Raw genomic sequence first — 16,218 nt, forward strand, 5'->3', positions numbered from 1 at the left:
CACACTGTTCTGCCTTATTTTCATTGGACCCATATGGTGTGGGGTCTTTGCTTTCCCAGTATTTGTGAGAGATTAGGATTTGGATGACAGCAAATTGGACCTTAATCTGGATAAAACAAAGGTAATGGTAGGAGAAATGGAGGAACGAAGTGGGTGGGTGTAGCATGGGTAGTCGTGTTGGAACTGATGACTTGATTGGTAATGCATGTGAATTGAATGCTAATGCTAGCTTGACTTATGGCTTCCTTGATTTGTAGTGAGTATAGTGATAGGGTGTGACTCTCGTGCATTTTCTAAGTGTAAGGAAGGTTTTGTGGGGGACTATATTGAGGGAGTGTGCAGACTTTGGTTTAAAAAGTCAGTTACTTTAGCTCATGGGCAGAGATTTAGGTACTGGGCACATTTTATAAATAGTTGAACATTTTTGCCTTCATTGCCTCCCTCAGAAGTGATTGGGGAGGGGCGTGAGTTCTGTTGTTCCAGTATAACAGTCCAATAATGCAGGAGACACATGGCTTGTCCTTTCTTCCCTGTCCTCAAGCACTCCTCTCTGAACCTGTTTAATCTGAGAGGTTCTCAAACTATGAATCACAGAATGCTACTTCTTGGGTTGCCATCATGGCTGGGCACGTGGTGGTGGTGGTTCTACTTGTTTTCAGCTCCTAAAGTGAATTAAAAGGAGCTAAAATACATTCAGTACTTTTCTAAGCTTACTTATCCTGGTAGTTATTACTATAGGCACCCGACGGGGGTTGTGCAATTGTGAGTAGGAGGGGAGGTGGTCCCTGAGACCACATTTCTTAAGATGTGGTTCACACTATGAATATATTTATGGACCCCTTACCTGGAGGAGCAGAGGCTGGAGCCATCCTTTGTCTGTGTGGTGACAGTCTTGAGACTCAGAAGATGAAGCACTCATTTGCATAAACTCAGTTTTGAGTGATGTCTCATGGAGAAACGTTATACACCTGAACACTGTCTGCAACAAGTTGTACTTTTTCTGTTTTCAGAGCACTAATTGGATACTTTATGCACGTTAGTTTTGTAATGATCTGGCTGAATCAGTACTAGTTAGATTTCACACTAGTCCTGAGTGGAGTAGTCAACAGAAACTGTAGTGAAACAGAGATTACTTTAAACGCTACTACTGAACAGTAAGTGGTCACTGAAAAAAGCACTTCTTCATAGAGATGGCATAAGTAGTTACTGTTTTTTCATTTTATAGGGAACATCCATAGGAAAATGCCCAAAGAACAAACTATTTAAAGGCTACATTGAACTGGAGCTACAACTGCGGGAGTTCGATCGCTGTCGGAAACTGTATGAAAAATTCCTAGAGTTTACACCTGAAAACTGCACGTCATGGATTAAATTTGCTGAGTTAGAAACCATTCTTGGTGATACTGACAGAGCCCGGGCAATATACGAATTGGCTATTGGTCAACCTCGGTTAGACATGCCAGAGGTAAGGGGGTACATGAAGAACTCTGAAGTACTACTCCTCAACACACTGCATGGTTGGGGGCGGGGGGGGAATCAACTAACTTGCTAATACAGCAGTGGGCAAACTTTTTGGCCCAAGGGCCACATTTGGGAATAGAAATTGTATGACAGGCCATGAATGCTCACAAAATTGGGGTTGGAGTGTGGGACAAGGTGAAGGCTCTGGCTGAGGGTGCGGGCTCCAGGATGGGGCCAGAAATGAGTTCAGGGTGCGGGAGGGGGCTCCGGGCTGGGGCAGGGAGGGTGGGGCACGGGGGTCAGGGCTCTGGCTGGGGATGAGGGGTTTGGGGTGTAGAAGGGTGCTCTGGGCTGGGACTGAGCGGTTCAGATGGTGGGAGGGGGATCAAGGCTGGGGCAGGAGGTTGCCGCACGGAGGGGTGGCTCAGGGGTGCAGGCTCCGGGCCGCGCTTACCTCACATGGTTTCTGGAAGCAGCGGCGTGTTCCCCCTCTGGCTCCTCCGCGGAAGCATGGCCAGGCAGCTCTGCTGCGTGCTGCCCCATCCACAGGCGCTGCCCCTGCAGTCCGCCATTCCTGACCAATGGGAGCTGTGTGGGTGGCGCTTGGGGCAGGGACAGCGTGTAGAGCAGAGCCCCCTGGCTGCTCCTGCGCATAGGAGCTGGGAGAGAGGGGGAGAAGAACACATGCCGCTGCTTCCAGGAGATGCACGGAGCAGCCCCTGACCCCACTCCCCAGCTGGAGCTCGAGGGCCGGGACCCACGGGCCATAGTTTGCCCACCCCTGTGCTAATAGGAACATAGGACTTGTCATGGTATATCAGACCAGTGGTCCATTTAATCTAGCTCAGCTACATCTTCAGCAGGTGGTAGACAAGTCCACAATAAACAAGTGTGGTGTAACCTGCCTCAGGGAATAATTTTCTAATCCTAAGTAGTTAGTGATTGGTTTGTGTCTGTAGCATGAGGGCTGACACTGTTTATATCTTATCCTAGCTAGTATAATTGGGTATTCTGTATGTATCTAATTCTTTTCTGAATTCTTTGCCTCAATACTTCATGGCCATGTGTTCCAGTTTAAAAAAAAAAAATTATTGCCTCGGTATTAGATATGAGGTTGCTAGAGTCAGGGTTGCGTAATATCAAATTTGCGCTCTCTCTCTATATCTATCTATATATTAAAATAAATGGTGCAATACGTATGTTTGTAAAATAGCTCACACTTCTGTTCTTACTAGTTTAGATGCTTTGGACACTATAGCTTACCTGTCTACTTCTGTTGCTTGCACATAATTAATGTCTTTTCTGAGGCTGCACTCCAGTGTTTTGTAGTTTCCTCCTTATATAGCTGGTCAGTCTTCTTGGGTGTCTTCAAATAATTTGTTACTTATAGGATGTGTCCGTTCAGTTCGCCATATTCTCTACTCATGGCCTAAGCTATCATTTATAAGCTAATTACACCTCTACCTTGATATAATGCTGTCATCGGGAACCAAAAAATCTTACCGCATTATAGGTGAAATCGCGTTATATCGAACTTGCTTTGATCCACTGGAGTGCACAGCCCCGCCCCCCGGAGCGCTGCTTTACCGCGTTATATCCAAATTCGTGTTATATCGGGTGACGTTATAACAGGCTAGAGGTGTATATACAACTACATCCCTCCCTCTTTTTATACCTAGAACGTTGTGTGTCTCCAGTTTCAATTGCTTCAAGTTACAAGTACTGCAATGGCAAATTAATGTCTCCCCCACTTATTTCTACAGCTCACCTTTCACTCTGGACAATGCTCCCATTATTGAGATGGTGTCTGTCGAGCAACTTATTATCCACTACATTTCCCAAGATATTAAATGTTCCATATAAGTGTAAGCAGCTCACAAATCCACAGGTTTTGCCTTAGAGCAGAAATCCTGACACCCCCCTCCACACACACACACACGTGATCTTGTGCTTGAGTGTCTGAAATATCAAGGGTGGTCTTCCAGCATCCTCTTTTCAATCAGTCCAAAAGCAAGCAGAGTATCAAACGGTTTCTTTTGCCTCATTGTTCACGTTTTTCTGACTCTCTGCCTCTTAAATCCCTTTTCAGCCTCTTTCCTCCATCTAAATTCTAATGATTTGATGTCACCTCTTTCTCTTGGAACCCCAATGTTTCATGCAGCCTAGAACCAGTTATTCTCACTCGTTTGTGAAAGTGGTTTCTGTCCTTTGTCCTGTTACCCTTACCTAGAGCTATAGATTAGAGGTGATATTATGTGTGACAGTAATACCTAGTACTGCCTTAATGTTTAAAATTATTTGGCTACCTTTCTGTTCGGTAACCTCTATACCTAACTTCTTAAGGCTTGTACTATGAAGTGCATTGAACAATCATAACCTCAATAGTTTTGAACTTACTGACCCATTCTCTCTCAGGTTCTTTGGAAATCCTACATTGACTTTGAAATTGAGCAAGAAGAGTATGAGAAAACAAGAAACCTTTACCGCAGATTGCTTCAGCGGACACAGCATGTCAAGGTAATGTTTGTGTACTCACAACTGATCAGACGCAAGAACGGCCATACTGGGGCAGACTAAAGGTCCAGCTAGCCCAGTATCCTGTCTTCCGACAGTGGCCAGTGCCAGGTGCTCCCGAGGGAATGAACAGAAAAAGTGATCCATTCCTTGTCGCCCGTTCCCAGCTTCTGGCAAACAGCGGTTAGAGACACAATCCCTGCCCATCCTGGCTAATAGCTACTGATGGACCTAACCTCCCTAAATTTAGCTAGTTCTTTTTTTGAACTGTTATAGTCTTGGCCTTCACAACATCCTCTGGCAAGGAGTTCCACGGGTTGACTGTGTTGTGTTCCTTTTGTTTGTTTTAAACCTGCTGCGTATTAATTTCATTTGGTGACCCCTAATTCTTGTGTTAGGAGGAGGAGTAAATAACACTTCCTTATTTGCTTTCTCCAAACCAGTCATGATTTTATAGACCTCTGTCATATCCCCCCTTAGTCATCTCTTTTCCCAAGATGAAAAGTCCCAATCTTATTAATCTCTCCTCATATGGCAGCCATTCCATACCCGTAATCATTTTTGTTGCCCTTTTCTGAACCTTTTCCAATTCATCTTTTTTGAGATGTGGTAACCACAGCTGTATGCTGTATTCAAGATGCGGGCATACCATGGATTTATACAGAGGCAATATATTTTCTGTCTTATTATCTGTCACTTTCTTAATGATTCCCAACATTTTATGTGCCAGAGTCAGAATCCTACATTAGGGGAAGGAATCTCGGTTACTTCAGTGGTATGGCATTGTAAAATTAACTATCAACATTATTCTGTGGGGACCTTCATGACTCAGGGCCTTGGAAAAATGTTAGTATTGCTAAATGACACGTTTAGAGATAAGAGATGTCTTTATATCTTTCTATTAAAAAAGAATCACTCTGCAGAATCCCTGGGTTACTAGGACTTAAAGGCAGTTTTAGGTTTCCTCCACTTCCCCCATTTGGAAAATTATCTTGACAACCCCACAATGGCTATAAAATTAATTTTAAAAAAAGAGAAAAAACTAATTAAATCAGTTCCGCAGAAGCATGTCTGTTCTTCTGAGCAGCCATGGTCTCTTTAAAAAAAAAAAAAAAAAAAACTGCTCTTAAAAAATTGCAGACGCTTTGACAAACGACCAGCCTTAGCACTGATTTAGTTCTGATTTCACTAAATTCAGCCAGGTTTATTATGACCAAAAATAATTGCCACCAGCTGACTAAGTGGCTTACAGAAAATGAATTGGGAGTGTTAATCCAGTTTCTTATGGTCAGGCTACAAAAACTGGCAGAAAATTGAGTAGAAAGACCAAAGATGGACTGAACCAAGACACTAGTCTTACCCCTCTTATACTCATGAGGGGTTTCTAAGATTGGGTTCGATGCAAGATTTCTGCGAAGACAACTTTCAGCCTTGTTGAAATCACTTCCCTCTTAAGAAAGAAAGAAACAAACAATGGTACTCTGCTGTAAAACCAGAATATTCTTAATACTAAAATGGGGCTGTAACCAAATCTTACTCTGACATGAGTTTTGTCTAGCTCGTGTTTATAAAGCTTGAAAAAGTGCTGAAACTAACATAGATGGTTTCCAGCTTGGCCACATTCTGCTGGTTTTTATTGTAGTGACATTTTCACCATGAAATTTCCATTAGATTTTGCTCTGCTTTTCCTCTAGGTATGGATCAGTTTTGCTCAGTTTGAACTGTCCGCGGGAAAAGAGGAGAGCTTGCTAAGATGCAGACAGGTATACGAAGAGGCTAATAAAACAATGCGAAACTGCGAAGAGAAGGAGGAGAGACTCATGCTTCTGGAATCCTGGAGAAACTTTGAAGAGGAGTTTGGAACAGATTGCAATAAAGAGAGAGTAGATAAACTTATGCCAGATAAAGTCAAGAAGAGAAGAAAATTAAAGGCTGAAGATGGGGTAAGAGTAAAGGCTGGGAAAATAAAATGCCACCTACAATCACAGGAAGTTGTTTGTGTACAATACATTATAATGCATCTGAGACTAAACTTTAATTTAGTTGAACTATATGCATGGTGTTATTTCTGAGAATAAAGGCTAAGTGTATTCAAGCTATTCAACTCTCTTTTCTGTATGCATTCTCCCTTTTAGTTACATGTAAGAGAGGCAGCAACATTAATGGGCAGTGGACTCCATGCCCTCCTGATTCCTTAGTTTTAGCAGTCCACTAATGAACGAAGAATAAAAACCTCAGTTCTGGTTTAGTCCTTATTGCCATGCTTGTTAGAGAGGAGGATTCGGAGTACTCCAGGAACTTAATGTTCTTACTGTGAAAACATGTGTTCAGACTAAATAAACTAACTTATGGCTTGTACTTTTCTTTTTCTAGTCCGACGCTGGCTGGGAGGAATATTATGATTATATCTTTCCAGAAGATGCTGCCAACCAGCCCAACCTCAAATTGCTTGCTATGGCTAAACTTTGGAAGAAACAGCAACAAGAAAATGAGGCTGAAGAGATGGATCCAGACAAGGACATCGATGAGAGCGAATCCTAGCGCTGCTTTTCTCCTCCTCTGCCCCCCTGTGCATTTGATTTTTGTACAGTATTTCATCTGTGACTGACTGAATAAATGTATTTGAGTAACTTTTTAATACTAAGTTGTTAGAAAAGCGCCAAGCAGGTGACCCCTTTCCTAAGAGACTGCGTATGAACCTCGTTTAACACTTTCTAAATTCCCCCTAAATTCCTTTTCATATTCTCTGATCACAGTAGCTGGAAATGGAACACATACAGTCCAGTTGTTTTCTAAGCCTTCTACGGGGGGCTTAAAACACTTTCATTATATGCCAGTGTGCAGATGTTAATTTTTTTCAGTGAGTTAAATATTTGCCCACCCTCTCTCTAGCTTTAAAGCTAAAGGGTCAATTTGAGTTTAATAACATTCCGTTCAGCTAGAAGTTCCCAGGGAGGTATTGGACTGGGGCCATGGCTACACCATGGGGGTAAGTCTACCTAAATTACGCAACTCATGAATGATGTAGCTTAGGTTGACTTACTGCAGTGACTACACTACGCTAGGTGGACAGGAAACATTCTCCCATTGACTTACCTTATGCTTCTCATTCCAGTGGAGTACCAGAGTCAATGGGAGAGCGATCTGCGGTCAATTTAGAGGGTCTTCACTAGACCCGCTAAATTGACCCCCAGTGCATTAATCGCCGCATACAATGTAATACCCAAAGCGACCAATGTGCTTTGTAACTTTTGTTAGGGCAATTTGGAGGGGAGTGTCTGACTTTTCTTTGCCTCAAGAAGCCAATCTCCCGTTTGTTCCCTACTTCTGAGGAAAGAGGCTTATTTCAATGATCAGACTAAAATCCATGTATTATTCAAATCTTTCTGTGGAGAAAGTCTGGGAACATGAATTAGCTGCTCCTGCTCAGTTCTTATTCCCACCTCTCACTAAACAGAGCAAAGCACAACTACACAGCATTAGACTCCTCATCCTCGAACAAATCACTCCTGCAGCACACCACCACCAGCCAAAAACATTTTGTGAGGTTCCTACGACTAGGCCTGCATCTGCTACCCTCTTCAGCAACAGAAACTGCCCAACAGACATCGCCCTACTGTTCTGCTCTCCACTAGCTTCCTATGGCATGCAAGACATTGGACCTAGCTAAAATGCCCCGAGGAATCCCATCTGATCATGACCATCTACAACAGGCTCCGTTTTGATGGAACCACAGATCTGTCAACCACATGAGGGAGACGTTACAGAGCTTTCAACAGCTGCCTTAGACTGAAACTCAGCCCCTGAAAACATTTGAGCACCCACACAAAGCTTCTGTCAGTTGTTTAACTTTCCATCAATTAAAAATCTGCGAGGAGGAAATGTTAAAGTGCTGCTCCGTCACTGCACTGAGCACAGTATTAAAAAAATAACTAGACTGCAGCCTAAAGTTTTCATTTTTTAGTATAGGACTTGCTACTCTAACTTGGTAACAAATGGTGCCACCTTTTCTGATTTCAGAACTTTGTGTCTTGGCCTGTAAAATCTAATTTTCTGTAAAGAGCGAATAAATGTACTTTTTTTTTTTACAGTTTTAGAACAGTGCTGACTTACCTCCAATAATACTGTACAGAACACACACAACTGGATTGGTCTAATCAATAACTGATGCATAATATCCCACTTTCTGCCAAAGCTGATTTTTAAATGAGAAAACTAATTAAGGAAGGCTACAACAATGCATGTGAACATGACATAAAATAAACAGTGTAAGAGAGCGCCATGGCTCAACTTTACACAAACCAGCATCACACTGAATTTGTATTTTATTATGCACCTCATCTTTTTCATATCTACCCTTAGAGCTTCGACTGTTAGAACAAAAAAGAACATTCGCAGCTGTGATTCTCAGGCCCAGTAGGGGGAAGTAGTGATATTTTCCATCACTGAGTTTTAATATGGGGTATAAAACATGATGGTGGAATGTTTAAACTTGTCTGCTTTTTTATAAAGCACAGGAAATCAAAATATAAGCAGTGTGACTGTAAACTTCCTATTGTTGCTTTTGGGGCTTTATGAAAAGTAAAACCCTGTGCCTGAACTCCTTTTTTCAGCCTGTGCTGCCTTCCTCCTCATCTAGCCAAGATCTTTTCTGTTACCTTCAAAAAACATTTGATGCTCTTTGCACTGCAAATTTTAAATTGTCCATAAACCTTATTTTTGGTAAGTTGCCGGAGAACCACAGCTTAAAGTTATTCAATGTCTTCAGGTCTCACAGGATGAGGTAATGGTATAATTGATTTCTTCTCTGAATCTCTGGAAAGCGCTTTCCTCATATCTGTTGACAAACACAAATGTTACTACTACAAGACAGACAACATTAAACAAGCCCATGTTAAGTGACTGTTCTTGTAAATTATAATAAAAAAAGCTCATCTTTTATGAGAAAAATTCCAGTACTATAAGATTGCTACAAATAAAATGCAATTAGATGCAAAAATATTAGCTTTAATGCAATATTAAAGTCAAAATAGCAAACACTTGATGTAAGGTTACTCCAAGAATGTGAGCTGTCACCTCTTATGTATTTTATTGTATACTTTAATAAAATCATTACCTATATTTACATGTAACAAAGGAGGAACAAAAACAATGTGAAAAGCAGCCAAGTAAATCTTCAGGGAGCAAACAAAGATAATAAAATTCAAACAGTGACTGCTTGATATCTTAAGTATAGTGATGCATCAATGTCGTTTTTTGTTTTGTTTTTTAATAGAAAAAGAATATCCAGGGCTCTATTGCCTGAGGAACTGACAAGCATCGCCAGCGGAATACGTCATTAACAAATGCCTTCACATTGAAACGTTCCAAGGCATGCATTTATCGTTGCCTGACTTTAAATATTCACAATTTTAAGATCGGGGTGTCTGAGAAAAGCAAGGCTTCAAAGGGTTACCAGCATCTGCTATCCAGAGGCCAAACAAAATATGAATGACTGGCTTAGCCCCCCACCAACAGACCTAGTAAAAAGCCCTGCCCCCTCCATTCCCAGCTGGAAATGAACTGGTTCCCAGGTTCAGGGCTTTCATATCAGCCCCTGGATCCTGGGTGTTTGAAAGTTAGGAGTCTCAGGTGCTCTCCTGTCCCAACTTCTTTTGGGTCCTCTTTCCCTGTGAACTGCTATTCCTTACATCTGTTGCTGATTCCAGCTTTTGCCAGCAGCAGAGTGAAATTAACACAAGTTCTGGTCAGCTTCAGCAGCTGTCCATAGGGTTCTGAATAGTGACAGTAATAAGGACAAGGAACATGTCAGTGTCACTCTTCAACTGCTTGGAAAAGCTATAAGTGGCATCAGCAGTGCTCAGGCAGCATGTGTCTATAGTTTCAGGAAGACAGCACTGTATCCATTTACATTTGGAAGGTTATCTTCACAACCAGTTTACACAACAAGCTCATGTTCGGCAGAAATTGAAGACTTGACTCGTCCCTAACCAGGGAAAGTGTTCTACTTGTCATTGATGATTAAGTGAATGAATTTTTCAACCCCTGCAGAAATACTCAACCAATTTTGCTGCTGTTTATAAAATAAATTCACTTTTGGGATGAGGCAAACCGTTAATTTCAGCCCAAGATGAATTTGCTAAATAAAGTTCTGTGCATATGAAAAGAGAGATCAGAATAGTCACTGCATTTTAACCATCGTTATAGAAGGCATTTCTTGTACTTGTTATAATGGCAACATAACTTGTTTAAACTACTGAAACTATCTATTGGGATAAAGGAGTAAGTATCAATTAATAATGACATTCAAAACAAAAGTATCATATTGATACAATAAATACCACAAAGTATAACTTGTTGAAAAATTTCAAATTGTATAATTGAAGTGTAATTTCAAGTCAGATTTGTTCTTTAAAGAACTATCCAAAAGTATAGATTTGTGTACTTGATAAGAAACTGAGTTAGCTTTATTTTCAAAAAAGTAAAGAAAACAACACTGGAGCTTTCCACCTATGTGGTGATTTGCTCTTAAGGAACCAAGTACTTACCATAAGCATCTTCGTCAGGCTCCCCATTGCTAGCTGAGTAGTACTCTAATACCGTCCTGTAGACACTGTAGCCCAGTTGCTTGTACATATTTACTGCAACCTGATTCGACACTCTTACAAAGAGATCCACAAAAAAGCCACCCTTTCTTTGTAAAGGAAAAAACAACAATGAGGAAGAGCAAAAGAATACATTTCATAATATAATGAATCTACTGCCAATAATCAGCGAGAAGAGAAAAATTCTTCCAAAGATTCTGCACAGAATACATCCTATTCAATGATGATAAAAGGTGCATTATTGATTTATATTACAGGCAGATGTATTTTTCTGGGGTACAACTGAGGAGTCTGGCCACATGAACAATCTCAGGCTTTCACACACTCTCTGCAGAGTGGAGTTGTGTACAAGTGACCAAAGAAACATTGGGTGAGTTATTTGATATAGTTTGCACTCCAGAAGGAGAGAGGGAGCAGACTTTTTTACCCATCCATTTAAAGACCTACATGAATAACTTTTCCCGCTAGCCTCATCTCTCAAACAAGAAAGGGGAGAGCCCTGTACACCAGAAATGAGTCACACATGTAATTATTTTTTGTATTTCTATTGCGGACCTCAGCTCTGCAAAAAATGTGGCTTTACCTTCCCCCTTGCATTATATACATTTATCCTACCTTAGACGGTGCTTATCTGATCTATTGCTAAGCTGTGTCCTGATCATTTTGTAGAAATTATCTGCTCATAAAAAAAAAGACTCCAGTGTTTTCAGATCACATCAACTGGGAACAATCTCATTCCCAATACACAAACAAAAAAACCTAGGAACACTAAACTCAGTAGTCTCACAGATTTAATCTCTTTCTCTACTTCTCTCATGCAGTCAGCTCTTTGAGGCAGGGGCAGTTCCCACCCTGTTTGCACACTGCACACAGTGTTGTGGGCACTACAGGAAAAAGAGTTGACTCTTTGTGAATGGAATCTTCTCTCTGCCCAAGACAAGCAATTTTACAGGGTGCACCTACTGGACCTGGAGTTTCTTCCCTCTCATCCCCACAAATAGACTTTCACAACAGCTAAGAAACATCTTAAAATTTGCCAGCTATCATTTAAACCTTGCTCTCTGTAACCACTGGGAATCATAATCAGAACATCACATGTTCAGTGGGCAAGCAAGGTCAGTTTTCTGGGACACAAGAAAAAGTTACTTAGAATTTGTACATGGTGCTCACCTTTCTGAAATTTCCTCCAGTAGCTCCATCAACTTAGCAGCCAAACCCAGCCGGCGGAACTCGGGCGCAACGGAGAGAGCAGTGACATGCCCGTGCCACTCCTCCCTGGCCACGGAGCCTTCAGCTTTACCCATTACTGCAAACGGAAGGAGCACTTAACAAGCTAGCACGCTGGAATTAATGTACACCATCCCCGCAAAGGAAACCCACAGATGCATTTGAAACCGCTTTCTAAGCCAAAATGTTTTAGTGAGTCTGTAAAGGCTGCAGTAGTGGTGTTTCAGGATGATGGAATGAAACAGTTTTACTATAGTTAACTGCACAAGCTTCATTTAGAAGGAACAGGGGACAGTCAACATTAAAAAAAAAAAAAAAATCACATTTCCATTGGAAAATTGTGTACTTCTGAGTGTTACAAGTAACCCTAATCGCCGAGGCCCTGATCCTGCACATTGACTGTGGGCAGAGTTCCTCGCAAGATCAGGTCTTTATCTAATGTGATTGACAGCACTTTGTTCCTGACCAGCTTTGCTTTACGAAGAGTCATTTGTGCTTCCTGTCTCATGCACTACCATAATGACATCACTCACTCACTGCTATGTAAGGAATTGAATAAAGTGAAGCAGAAGCAGGTGGGCATGTATACAGGAAAAGGGAGGGGAAGAAGAGGTGGGCCTGAGCATGTTAGGTAGCGTTGCTTTCAGACCCTCCCACAAGCCTCTTATAAATAAAGCAGGGGGGCAGAAAAATTGTTTTAAGGAACGAACAAAAAAAAAAAACCCTATTAGGAGGGAGCTCTGAGAAAACTGAATGAGCTGAAATTAGTTAATTTAAAAAAATAAATCCAGTTGACTGTGTCCTGTTAAAGGCAAGAGTGTGAACAAAAGGATAACATTTCCCCTCACATGTGAGCAGAAGGATGGTAGGCCAATGACAAAGGCCCGGATATTGCAAAGACTTACACAAATGTAACATAAGCATGTGTCTTGCTAGAGCTCAGCATTCGTCCTGCTTCACTGCCACACAAGGACCACCACCACAAAACATGAGTGCATAATTTATGTAATGCCCTTCAACATCGGTCAGGTGGCATTAGCAGTAAATGCTCCAGTTTGGTGTGAATATTAAAAAACAGGAAGTGAACTGAAATCTGATTTATAGTCCCAAAGTATTAAAATGCAATAGAATCTTAAATGGTTAAAAATTATAAGCTTTGTCACACTAAGTGTACAATATTCCACTTACTGTAACCCATTAACTCTCCACCTGGTGCTTCTGCAACAATAAAATACTCTGGCCAGTGAGCCAGATACTGTAGGTAAAAGGGTATCCCATACTACAGAGTTCTTGTTAAGAAGTATACAGCTAATTGACAATACTACTTTCTTCAGTACACAATGCTGGACTGAATACGGCTTGCCACAGAATAGCACTGAAACAACATGCACTGAACAGCATGTGCTGTCTGTTGCGAGTCTTAGCTCCACTGGTTGTATTTATACCTTCCTTTTATCAGTACCCTGGATGGCCAGCTTTCTACTCAGATAAAATAGATTTTGGTGTCTGGGTCCCCCCCCCCCCAGGATTTTAAGAGATGAGTAGGGATAAGGCAGCAAATAGTCTATGTGAGAGCAACATAAAACAAAATGGTTTTAAATACAGTATTATGTTAGAAGGAATTAAAGGTTAGGGTGGCTTGCAGGGAAATGTAAGGCCCTGAGGAACCTCTACAAATTATTGTAAGTTAATTTACCCAATTTTGATAAACTTAGTAAAGACCATATTATGGTTTTGGGTACATTAGATGCGTGTAGTAATAAGAACTACAATAATGGGAAGAAACAAAGCTGCTATCAACATTGTATGCACAGTACAAATGAAAAGCTTAATAAGGATACAGTCTCTGTAAGTGGATCCAAATTACTGTAAAAAATAAGAACAGATTAAACTTTAAAAACGTTTACAAAGTATATTTCTAGTTGGATAGTAATCTGGTTAGGTTTTACTTCCAAACAATACACTTCCAAGAGACAACACAATCCCCCCCCCCCACACACACACACAAAAAGAATCGATCACTGGTGATGGTGTTCAGTACTGAATGAGTTCATATAAGTGTGAAAGCAACAACTTTAAGCTATGTTTACGCTGCTGTCAGACGTGTGATTTCAGGCTCATGTAAGCATAGCCACACTAGCTTTAATCTGGCAGGATGGGCTATACAAACCTACCCAGAAACTTGGGTATGTATTGGCGTTCCTAGCCCACACCAGAGTCCTAACTGCCACGCCTTCCCTGCTATTTTTAGCCATGCTAGCTAGATTCATGTTAGCAGTGGTATGCCCATGAGTTGTAATCACACCTCCAACTACAGTGTAGATATAGCTGTAGAGGGAGCATCCAGTTCAAATGCCAAATATTCGAAATTCACCATTTGATGCTACCACAATGTCTTGGGGCCCTGCTCCTGCACCCTGATCCAAATGGCAGACCTTTATACCTGTACAGAGTTGCCTTTAGGTGAATGGGACTCTTGTTCAAGTGGACTATTGTACTCACATGGGGATCCAATAGCAGGATTGTGGCCTTAATCTTTATTTTTGTTATCTGAACTAAAAAGGAGTTGTTGACAGGGATGGGGACTCATTTATTTCCACCATATTAATAATTTTCTTACTGTATTATTTTCTCTTTGCTTCTCATTGTTATTTTACCCACAGCCCTTAGTAGCTGGTTAGGGGACATTTATAGTGCCAGTTTTGAAACTAAATCTTGGCATGTGATTACCGTCCTCTGTGGACTGTCCCTTCTTTTAAAGACAAAAACAAAGAATAAGTTATTTGTTCTAGCAGGGTCTACAACCATTACTCCTAGAACCAGCTCATAAAGGGATATTTTAGTGGCTCACACTCTGTTCTGCACCAAAACTTCTCATTAGCCTTAGCTGTAAGCCCTTCTGAAAACAGGAGATATGGAAGATTATACTTTAAAATTATGCAAATGTCCAAATTAAAGGAAAGACTTAGAGATACAGTAGGGAATTTTATATGAAAGTGCCATTTTAGTTCCTAATTCTAACTCTTTTGCTCTTATTATTTACTCTGAACTCGTAAATGTCAGTGATAATGATCAAAAATGTTGGACTTTCTTCCCCCCTTACCCTCATAATAGGCAGACAAGTTAATATCTAACCCCAAGAAGTTGTCCCACCAACTACAGGAATTTCCTTACTGGATCACACCTGAGGTCCATCTAACCTGGTTCTCCATCGCTAACAAAGGTCAGTATCAAATGCTCAAGTTAAGAAACCCTCCAGTGAAAAATTATGGGATAACCTGTCCATACATAAAGTTCCTTCCTCGCTCCCATCAGTTCATGTTTGGGTTATGCCCAAAGCATAAGGGTTTATACCCCCTCTAGAAAAATGTTTAAAAGATGTTTACATCATTGTCAATGTTTCCATTATCAACATGTCTAATCAATGTCAACGTCTAACCTTTTTTCAAATGCTATTATGCAACTGGCCTCAATATTTGTAGTTCACGGCCCCACAGGTAAATTATGGATTGCCTAAAATGTATTTCCTTTTACATTTGTTTTTCACTTTCTCTGAATGTCCGCCTGCACTTTACTGTCAGCAAAGGTAAGATTTACCATCATTATACCATTTCTTGGTTTTATATTATTACACTTATTATACCCCCTTTTATTTATCTTTTCTCCAAACAGAAGAATTCCATTCTCTCCTTGTATGAAAGTCTCTGCCCGCCTATAATCTTTTTTGTTAGCTATCTCCAGACCTGTTTTATTTCTGCTACAACCTACCAGTCCTGGTCACCCCATCTCAGGAGATCAGTCGAGCTCTGATCAGCGAGCACCCAGGACCTGGGTCCTAGGACACTTCTAGGGAAGCAGATCAGAGCCTGGATCCCACCGTAACTCGGGTCCAAGCCCTGTCATTTTGCAGTGCGGACGCAGCTCAAGTCGTGGATCCGAGTCAGCAGATCTGTGGCCACGCCTGGCTGCGAGACTCAGCGCCAGCAACTGCCACCCCCTGGAGCCCGGGTCTAGACACAGCGAGAGCGGGTCTCACAGCCCCGGGGGTAAGAGGCCGCGGGGACCAACCCCGACAGCGGCTGGGAAACCCGCCTCGGGCTGCCCCTGGCGGCCGCCGAACAGCCCAGGGCGGCGGGGGCTTTGCCGGGAGCCCGGGGAGGCCGCAGGCTCGAAGCCGCGCGCTGAGGGGCCCCACAGGGCAGGGGCGGCTCCCGCCCCCGCTACTAACGCCGACCCCGTCCCCGCGCGGGACCAGGCCGCTCCGACCCCCCCCGGGAGCGGGAGCCGGAGCCGCAGCCGCTCACATGTTGTTGAAACGGAAGAGGTCGTCGCAGGTGAAGGCCCGGAGCGAGGTCATGGTTCGGTTCCGTTCCGCCCCGCCCGGCCAGGCGCCGACCCGGAACTGCTACCT

At 42.1% G+C, this 16,218-nt stretch overlaps 2 protein-coding genes across 2 annotated transcripts in view; one reads left to right on the top strand and one right to left on the bottom strand.

The window, feature by feature from the left end:
- The window catches only part of CRNKL1 (crooked neck pre-mRNA splicing factor 1), a 25,526-nt gene extending 17,239 nt beyond the window's left edge, over positions 1–8,287 (top strand). The window contains exons 11-14 of the mRNA XM_054021575.1: positions 1,226–1,465; positions 3,877–3,978; positions 5,670–5,918; positions 6,349–8,287. Coding sequence (XP_053877550.1) covers positions 1,226–1,465; positions 3,877–3,978; positions 5,670–5,918; positions 6,349–6,516 — 759 coding nt within the window. The 3' untranslated portion in view covers positions 6,517–8,287. The remainder of the gene's footprint in view (positions 1–1,225; positions 1,466–3,876; positions 3,979–5,669; positions 5,919–6,348) is intronic.
- Positions 8,262–16,217, bottom strand: NAA20 (N-alpha-acetyltransferase 20, NatB catalytic subunit). Its single transcript, XM_054021576.1, has 6 exons — positions 16,112–16,217; positions 13,649–13,673; positions 12,996–13,086; positions 11,751–11,886; positions 10,524–10,669; positions 8,262–8,812 (listed from the first exon to the last, which is right to left on the bottom strand). The coding sequence occupies exons 1-6, from the start codon at positions 16,162–16,164 to the stop codon at positions 8,727–8,729; spliced, it is 537 nt and encodes a 178-aa protein (XP_053877551.1). The 5' UTR covers positions 16,165–16,217; the 3' UTR covers positions 8,262–8,726.
- Between the last annotated feature and the right edge of the window lies 1 nt (position 16,218).

Source organism: Malaclemys terrapin, chromosome 3, assembly GCF_027887155.1.
Source record: "Malaclemys terrapin pileata isolate rMalTer1 chromosome 3, rMalTer1.hap1, whole genome shotgun sequence".
In the NCBI taxonomy this organism is placed as follows: domain Eukaryota; kingdom Metazoa; phylum Chordata; order Testudines; family Emydidae; genus Malaclemys; species Malaclemys terrapin.